The sequence below is a fragment of the Monodon monoceros genome, unplaced genomic scaffold (assembly GCF_005190385.1).
Source record: "Monodon monoceros isolate NGI ecotype Baffin Bay Population unplaced genomic scaffold, NGI_Narwhal_1 Super_Scaffold_3, whole genome shotgun sequence".
NCBI lineage: Eukaryota > Metazoa > Chordata > Mammalia > Artiodactyla > Monodontidae > Monodon > Monodon monoceros.
Window position 1 is genome coordinate 83,928,958 of NW_021703780.1, and position 9,800 is coordinate 83,938,757.

A 9,800-nucleotide genomic window follows, 5' to 3' on the forward strand; every position below is an offset into this window, starting at 1 on the left:
CGGCGGCTGGGCCGGCGGCTGGGCCGGCGGGGGGCAGAGCCCAGAGGCGCAGCGGCGGCGGCGGCGGCGGCGGAGGAGGAAGAGGAGGAGGAGGATGCAGGGGCTGCGGGCGGTGGCGCGGCCCGGTCCGCAGTGAAGCCCGCGGCGCCCGAGGCGCAGGGAGTGGCCGTCGCCTCCTGCGCGCACCATTCCTGAGATGGCGGCGACGCGGCGGCAGCTCGGGGAGCCGAGGAGGGGTCACCCGGGCGCGGGCTGAGCCCCGCCGGCCCGGGAGCTCGCCGGAGACCCGCGCGCTTGGTTGAGTTCCGGCCGGCCGGCAGGCCTGCGGAGCGGCGAGGCCGGGGTCGGCCCCGGAGCGGAGCGCGGCGCCCGGCCCGGGGAGGCCGCGATGGCGAACGCGAGCGAGCCGGGCGGCGGCGGCGGCGGCGAGGCGGCCGCCCTGGGCCTCAAGCTGGCCACGCTCAGCCTACTGCTGTGCGTTAGCCTCGCGGGCAACGTGCTGTTCGCGCTGCTGATCGTGCGGGAGCGCAGCCTGCACCGCGCCCCGTACTACCTGCTGCTCGACCTGTGCCTGGCCGACGGGCTGCGCGCGCTCGCCTGCCTCCCGGCCGTCATGCTGGCGGCGCGGCGGGCAGCGGCCGCCGCGGGGGCGCCGCCGGGCGCGCTGGGCTGCAAGCTGCTCGCCTTCCTGGCCGCACTCTTCTGCTTCCACGCCGCCTTCCTGCTGCTCGGCGTGGGCGTCACCCGCTACCTGGCCATAGCGCACCACCGCTTCTACGCTGAGCGCCTGGCCGGCTGGCCGTGCGCCGCCATGCTGGTGTGCGCCGCCTGGGCGCTGGCGCTGGCCGCGGCCTTCCCGCCCGTGCTGGACGGCGGCGGCGGCGACGAGGAGGACGCGCCATGCGCCCTGGAGCAGCGGCCCGACGGCGCCCCCGGCGCGCTGGGCTTCCTGCTGCTGCTGGCCGTGGTGGTGGGCGCCACGCACCTCGTCTACCTCCGCCTGCTCTTCTTCATCCACGATCGCCGCAAGATGCGGCCCGCGCGCCTCGTGCCCGCCGTCAGCCACGACTGGACCTTCCACGGCCCCGGTGCCACCGGCCAGGCGGCCGCCAACTGGACGGCGGGCTTCGGCCGCGGGCCCACGCCGCCCGCGCTCGTGGGCATCCGGCCGGCCGGGCCCGGCCGTGGCGCGCGCCGCCTCCTCGTGCTCGAGGAGTTCAAGACAGAGAAGAGGCTGTGCAAGATGTTCTATGCCATCACGCTGCTCTTCCTGTTCCTCTGGGGGCCCTACGTCGTGGCCAGTTACATGCGGGTCCTGGTGCGGCCCGGCGCTGTCCCCCAGGCCTACCTGACGGCCTCCGTGTGGCTGACCTTCGCGCAGGCCGGCATCAACCCCGTCGTGTGCTTCCTCTTCAACAGAGAGCTCAGGGACTGCTTCAGAGCCCAGTTCCCCTGTTGCCAGAGCCCCCAGGCCACCCAGGCCACCCTCCCCTGCGACTTGAAAGGCATCGGTTTATAAGTGGCTCTCCCTTCACCTGCACCGCAACCTGGCCTCTCCCTTTGGCTTGGACAGTGACGTCTTTTCTCCCCCTTCTGCCCCCTTTTTAATTTTCTGAGCTGCCTTCAAAACGGCTCTCGAAGTGCATCATCACTAGGATTGTACAGACTCCTTTTGGGGGGAGGGTTTCGAAGTCCCAGCCCCACCCCAGCTCCTTGCGATTGTTCTCCTAAATATATTTTCATCCTGACAGCAGGCCCTGGAGTCTTTGTACTGGCACTGATGTCTTTTATTCCATGAGTTACTTTTTTTTTTTTTTTTCAATAAAAGCTAAACTAATTTTTTTCATGCAACCTTTCCTAAAGACCATGGCCAGTTTTCTACAGAAGCTATTTTTGACAACCTCAAGTGGCATTACATTTTGCATTGAGGTAGAGGAACCCAGGGGGACTTCACAAGTTTGATTTCTTGAGGGTCTTCTGTTGGCAGCAGGAGAAAAGAGGGAAAGTTGTCTCAAGTTCCCTCTGAATTGCCATCGGTGGGGTCAGTTGGACTGCTGTGGTTCTTTGAAGGCGTTGAGAATTTTGTTCAGTATTGATATTGAATTTAAAGAGCAGAAATGGGAACGAGTAGCAAGGCAGTCATTTTTAATCAGTAACAAGTAACACAAGATTTGTTTCCTACCTTGCTTTATACTACTAGCAAATGCCCGTCAGCGACAACTGCTCTTTGTATCATACCAATCTTGAGTGGAAACATTTCTGTAAAACTGTACCTTTCAAAAGAGTAAGAAGTGTTTTGGTTAGTAATGGTGTGGAGAAAATACAGTATTGCATGTTTTTGTATGTACTGATTGTGGTTCACGGATGGGGAGGGCTCAGAGACAAGCGGAGTGCTAAATCAAAACTGTTTAGGTATTTTTTGCCAATAAAAATTAAAATAATTTTAGGGGAACAGTTTGTGCTTTGAAGAGCCCAGTTTTATTCTGTCTTATGAAACTAATTGCCACTTTGAAAATTGTTATTCTTTTGTTCATGGTATAAATGGATGGAATATAATGATACTCTACTTCTATGAGACAAAGCATTTCCTTAAAATGTTTGCTAGGTTAAGCTGTTAAGCTGTGCTGTTCTCCTGATGGTTATTTTAAATTAATAATGAGAACTATAATTTTAAGTACTATTTCTTTGTTAGACACGTTGTAACCTTAAGTTGAAAGACTAAATTCTGCAAGTACTGTATTTTTTCGCTTATAATGCTACATTTTTATTAACGTATCTTCCGTTTTGAGGATTTATATCTGTATTTCTCTTTGCATTATATAAATATACCAGTATTTTCATTCTGGAGTGGGTTTTTGTTCCTGTTGTTGTTTGAGACTGTGACAGGTGGTAATATGCGTCTAAGTAAGGTACTCATGTTTTCATTATCCTTTTAGTGCATGCTGTTTGGCTGACCATAATTTCTAAGACATTTGGAGGCTTGTTAACTTAAAACGCAAGATAAAAAATCTGCAGATCTTCTCTTCAAGGGAAGAAGCAGTATATATATATACTGCTTCAAAACTTTTTTATGAACATATAAAACATGAATGTAAGCAAAGTAACCATTTTGATAAAATAATAAAGTGGGTACAGTAAATATATTGAAATTTGAGTTGCGCATAATATAGACTATTAAATATTCAGTCCAAGATGGATAAGTCATAATAAGAGGGTGTGGCCAGTTTATCGCAGGTGAATGGTCAGCATTATTTTATTTTGTCCGTAAATGTCAGTCGGTCTATGCAGACAGCCTCCTATTTGGAAAGTACGAGTAACTATCGGCCTGTTTCTCCCCAGATCATACGGCCGGGTAGACATTAATTATCCAAGGGCCACTCATCAGAAATCTTAGCTTAGCTAAAGGCAGGCCGAGGAAGTAAATCTCTCCTCATCCAACATCCCCCCACCAGCCACAAGTGATCCAAGTTCAAAAAACAGAAGTCACTAAGCCTATGTGATGGTCAGAATTTTTAGCACCTGCCATGGCATAGGAACTAGGCTGTCAGGGCTAACTCCTGCTTTTTGTTTTGCTTTGTTCTGACTGGATGGGAGATTTCTAATGAGAATTCAAGTGACAAGTAATGAGAAATGACGGCCAGCTGTAAAGGAAAAAGAAGAACCAAGAGATGCAGAGGAACTAGCTGTCCAGAGGAATACTGTGCAGGAGCAAAACTCCCCTTGCACCTCAACAGCTACTTTCATCACTGAATTTATTAGCCTGTACTTTGATTGTTAATTACATTAATAAAGAATCATCAAGAGAAGGTTACTTGTATTTCAGAATACTCTACTTCTTGTACCAGGACAGGAACAATGTATTTGGGGAAGACTTCCATTAAAATAGCACATTTTCTGTCATTGACAAGTTAATTTAGCACAACTCCTCCGCCACTCCTCCCCAGGTGAAATTAATGGGTTATGTCTATACTTGAAGCAAAAGAAAATAGATTGCTTGTCTATAAATCTCTGCATGGCCCGGCATGGAATTATTGGGTCAAAAATGAGCATCTTTAGGTCTTTTGACACCATATGTCAAATCGCTTTGCAGAAAGACATATCTACTTTTAGATTTCCACCTGACCATGTTCATTTTTTACAAATTGAAATATCCCAAAGTGGGGAGGCGAATAACAAATCAATAACCATAATGATGAATAACCTCCATATGCACCATTCAGCCTTGCCAGATCTTGTCAGTCTTGCCATATTGGTTTCTACCTTTCCTTCTTTCTTTCCTTTTCCTTTCTTCCCTTTTTCCTCTTCTTTCTTCCCTTCCTCCCTCTCTTATTCCTTCTCTCCCTCCTTTCCTCCTCTATTTTCTTCCTTCCCTCTCTCTTTCTTTCTTTCTCCCTCTTTTTGAAAGAAAGAAAATACAACACAATCATTTCTGCCAAGGCTTTGGGCTCACCATCAGCCATCTACATTTTCAAACGCCCTGCCCATAAGAGGTAACAGGGTCCCAGGTCCTGGGGCTGAGTCAGGATGGATCATTGGGTTGGCAAGATTGGTTCTACCCTTCACTGTCTTTCCACGACCCATACAAGTGCAAAATTCTGGTTTGCCACAGAAGGCCTTTTATGGTCCGGCCCCTCCACCACCCTGGCCTCATCTTCCCCTTATATTTCCATCTCTCCCTTCTCTGGTTACCTTTGTATAAGCTCTCCCTGGAAAGCCCGTCCCCCTCCTCTGCCTGGGGACTCCCTCACCACCTCCTCTAGAGCAGAGGCAATATTCACAATATGTAATAACTGGGATGACACGGGCATAACTAACCTGTACAGCTGTACCCCTGGGTCTTAGCTGAATATCAGGTTTGTGCTGGACTCAGATCCAAGACTTCTGGAAGGCCTTCTTGGCCCAGTCACCCCTCTGCTGGGCTCGCACGGTGCACACCTGGGCTCCTGGCTCCCGCGCTGGTCTCACATCCTCCCACTCCCTACTCAGGCTCTGTGCTCCAGCCACTGCAAGTCACTGGCAGTGCCCTGAACAGACCATACTGGGTCAAACCAACATGCCTTTGCTGCGTTGTTTCTTGCGTCCAAAGTCCTTACTTCCTCTTTTCCCAACTCAACCGCTGTTAAGCTTTCAAACATACAGGCTGAACTCTTAGACATAAAGGGTGAGCTAACCTCTACAGAGAAGGGGAGATTGTCCCCATGCAGGTCCTGAAAAATTTCCAAGTCTCCAAACACAGTCATTAGATCTGAGTGCCACGGTGGGCTGAGTAGCAGGCTTACTGGCATTTCAAGTTGTCCGTGAACTGAGATGGCTGAGGTTGTAAAATGCAGTGGACTCAAAACACTGTTCTCCATTCACCTGGTAGACGTGCCACTCTGTGTGATCCTCCAAGACCACTGGACTTCAAGACCCCCGCTGTGAGAGGCAAAGGAGGTAATGGGAAACCGTCTCCACCCATCCATATTCTAGACCCATATCATTATCCTTTGCATTGTTTATTAGCTGTTTCTCAAGTAAACAAAATTAAAAGCAAACTTGATCTGAGTCCACGGGGTTCTTTATGCTTTTTCTCCAACTTGGACAAGACTTTTGGGATCTACCTCAGCCTAAGAACAGAGCCCTCTTGCCCTCCCTTTTCCTTCCTTTTGGGATATTTTTGATGAGGCTGTAATGCTTGGAGCCACAGCAGCCATCTTGCAACCATGAGAAGAGATACTGTCAACATGGTGAAAATAGCAGACCAGAAAGATAAGAAGAGCAGACATCTGTTTTAACATTGTTGATCTACTTACCCAAACATGCAAACTCATATCTCTAGATTTTAGATTTCTGGTCTTGAAATAAAAACTGCTATTGCTTCAGGCACTAATATTCAGAAAGCCTGTTATTTGAAGCAACAATTAACTGCAACAATACTTAAAACAATTCCATCCTCTCCACTCCCTTGACAGATATGCCTGATATGCTGGAACTGTAGTCACAAATTTTTTAAAATTAGGCTTATTTAATTCAATTCACATTTCCAGTTATCAGATCATTCAGCCGGCTGTTAACTGTTAGATTAACCTGGCTCTGGAAAAAAATAATAAAATAGATTTGACTTGATTTCTTAGATTGAAATAACTCTAGAAGATTTTTAAAAATAACTATTACAAGGCTGGTTCTATTTAATTGCACTTTATAAAAACTGTTACCATGATCAGTGTATTTTTAAGCTTTTAGTATGATAAATTTAGTTACAGATATCTGGAAAACCACCTGAATGAATCCATCTAATCCATAGGTTTATTTTTTATAAGTTTAATTTTATTGTTTTACAAGAATGACTGAAGCAGCCAGGATTCTTTTTGTTTTTCTTTTTTTTTACATCTTTATTGGAGTATAATTGCTTTACAATGGTGTGTTAGTTTCTGCTGTATAACAAAGTGAATCAACTATACATATACATATGTTCCCATATCTCTTCCCCCTTGCGTCTCCCTCCCTCCCACCCTCCCTATCCCACCCCTCTAGGTGGTCACAAAGGTATTTAAGTGAATAAGAAGCCAGTTTCTATGTTGGGAAGTGCAGGGGACACAGAGGATAAGAAAGGTCCAGTTCTCTCGCTGATGAGTTAGCAAGGTAATTGGAGAAACCTGGCCAATGTGCCCCAAACCACAAATCAAGGCAGAACATGAGATACGCCAGAAGAGGGATCGAGAAAAAGAGCTCGGGATAATGAAGAGAACAGACCTCACAGCTGATTGCCCAGAAAGGGCCCTTAGGCAGACTATCTCTGGTTGCCCTACTGAGGAAAGCAGGAAAAACCAGAAGACGGAACAAAAAATTGTCCAGTTTCCACCTTCCCCATCTTTCTGATTCCCACATGCTCCTCACTCTGGGGTCCATTTTCAAAATAAGTGTTTCTAAGGGAAATAAAACCACATAATTCTCTCTTCAAAGTTTTCTGTTCCAACTCTATGCGAATGCTCAAGTGCCAGTAAGGGATGTGGTCGTTTGAATGGAGAAAGTTTGTTACCTAAAATCTTTTTGCAGGGAGAGCCAGCAAGTCAGATTAGAAATGTCAGAACCGAACAGGAATCAAACAGGTAGCTCTCCGGGAGACCACTCTCCTCTCTTTCCAAAGGAAGGAGGAGTAGCAGGCTCACCCTACAGAAAAAGGTATTTCGAGCTTTTGCTCAAGGGAAAAGGAGAAGAAAAATCTTAGTAAGTATTCGATTCACCCTATATACTGGTTGCAGGCATTTAAGATAAATAAACAGCTTGAAATTTATATCTGAAAGCCTGAAGACTCAAAGTCACTTCAAATTACACAGAGAAAACATGCACAAATGTTTTATGCTGCAACGTCAAGGCATAAATGCAACTGTCTTATTTCTCAGTAACATTAAGGAGACAAGTACATTAAAGCTGTTTTACCACTTGGCTTCTAGGAGGAATAATTTAGTCATTTACAAATTAAGTTTTAAGTGGCCAGCCTATTCTGGGTAGAGAAGATGTAAACTGGTAGGAAAGTGTATATTTAAAAACATGACTCGAGATATTTTTATTACCTGAGTTACGCCAGTCTGCGTAGCTTTCTGGGATGAAAATCTTGCTTTCTGCCAGGATGTGATATCTGAGAAGCACACACTGTTTTTCGGTTAGAACCTGTGTTGGAACCTGGAGGGTGCAATAAATGGTTTCACTTTCTTGAAGATACGTAGATGTGCTGTAAGTTTGAAAGGCTTTGAAAAATTATTAAAGTTGCAACGCTGACTTAATACATGCCTTATTAAAATATTCTCTAGAGATCATAAAATTTAAAATGCATGAGGGGATGAAACTTGTCCTCGCCTTTTTCATTTAACATATTTATTCCCAGCCCACCCCGTTATATTTTCCCCCATAGTCCCTGAGTCCTGACCAATTTGCATTGCAATGTGCTTAGCAGAAGAAAAAAAGAACATGTTAAAAAAAAAAAAAAGTCAGAACAGATAGGAAAGAACCCCTGTCACAGGTATTCATTCTGGAGAGTGACATACTAAAGAGTTTAACCATATAGTGTGTAATTCTTTTAACCCACAGTCACGATCCAGTTCATTTGCATATCTATCTTGAGGAACTATGGGATACCAAAGCTATTTCTAGAATTTGATTTGCATAATTGTTCTAATCCTTTATGAGTAGGGTGACATGTGGTCTGACAAAAGATTTTTTTTTAATTTGTAAGTTACTTTATAAGTTTTATAAAGATATTAGAATTCAACACCTTTAGATATATATTTAATACCTGCTTCTATTAAAAGGAACACAATTATACAAAGGCGTGATTAGTCTTCTGCTAACGGCATGTTACTTTACTTTTTGCTCGTTGGAAAAACAGCTTCTTTCACTGAAAGTCTGTCTTTTGAAGTTTATTCTTTTTTTTCTAGCACCTCTTGGTGAGATTAAAATTCATCTAAACGTCATAAGAAAATTTGCGTCGTAATGAGCCTCAGTGACTCTGTCTCCCAAATTTCTTAATCCGTGGGTAGATGACATATTTGAGTTTGAAACAGTAGCATCAAGAAATACATTTAGGGGCTTCCCTGGTAGTGCAGTGGTTGGGAATCCGCCTGCCAAGGCAGGGGACACAGGTTTGATCCCTAGTCTGGGAAGATCCCGCATGCCGCGGAGCAATTAAGCCCGTGCGCCACAGCTACTGAGCCTGCGCTCTAGAGCCCGCGAGCCACAGTTACTGAGCCCTCACGCCACACCTACTGAGCCCGTGCACCACAACTACTGAAGCCCACGTGCCTGGAGCCCGTGCTCCGCAACAAGAGAAGCCACTGCACCGCGCACCGCAACAAAGAGTAGCCGCCGATCGCCACAACTAGAGAAAGCCCACGCGCAGCAACAAAGACCCAACGCAGCCAAAATAAATTAAAAAAAAATACATTTACACATTTTCCTAGTGTATGGAAAAGGAATGCTCTTGTGACCAAAGAATGTGAATTCAACCATTTCTGATTTGAAGATTCTTCTTCCATTTGGTTATCAGTTTCTCATTATGATAGTTTTCAGGACTGCAATAAACATGAAAACTCCATTCTGGATGTTTAAGCACTGACCACACTCCAGCCTCACACTCTCCTCTCTGTTCTTCCCCACCCCAGCAGGTAGGAATTCTCACCCAGCCCTGCCTCCTGACCATAATAAAAGCTAAAACGAACCAAACTGCCTTGCTGTTGCCACTTTGGGCTGACGTACACCTGCTCTGTTCTCACCAGAAAATCCCACGACGTGAGTCATCAATGTCGTCACGTCTTTCCAGTGTGTGTGGCAGCATCTGTCCCAACATCCAAACCAATTTGGGGGGTTGGGGGTTGAGTCCACCTTCTGCAGGGCAACCACTCACTGTGCAAGAACACCAGAACAAAGTTTTTAAGATCACAGAAAGAGGTATTAACCAAATGATGCACTTTTGAAAAAATGATTCCGTTCATATTGATTAGGGGAGAAGCGGAAGTGTTTGAACAGAGCCCTCGAATCGGAGTGGCTGAACTGCTTCTCTGGGCTGCTGGGTGACTGCTTCAGGAAGTCGTTCAGTGACCCACCGGTGGGTTAGCCCTACCTTCACTCTCTGGGTCCAAAGGAGCCAGATTCATTGCTGCATCTCCCTGCTGGAGAGGAAGGGGACTGCAATTTACTTTTAAGGCAGTGAGGCATATCACTTCTGCCCACGCTCCATTGCTGAGTCACATCCGGCTAAGGGTTGCTGGTAAATGCAGTCTCTAGATGTCCAGAAGAGTGACCCGGTACCCAGGTAAAACGTCTTG

General features: G+C 46.6%; 1 protein-coding gene across 1 annotated transcript; it reads left to right on the plus strand.

Moving 5' to 3' along the window:
• Positions 1 to 66: 66 nt before the first annotated feature.
• Positions 67 to 3,796, plus strand: GPR27 (G protein-coupled receptor 27). The gene has a single exon (XM_029243415.1). It carries the CDS (start codon positions 389 to 391, stop codon positions 1,517 to 1,519), a length of 1,131 nt encoding a protein of 376 aa, XP_029099248.1. The 5' UTR covers positions 67 to 388; the 3' UTR covers positions 1,520 to 3,796.
• The last annotated feature ends 6,004 nt before the right edge of the window (positions 3,797 to 9,800 follow it).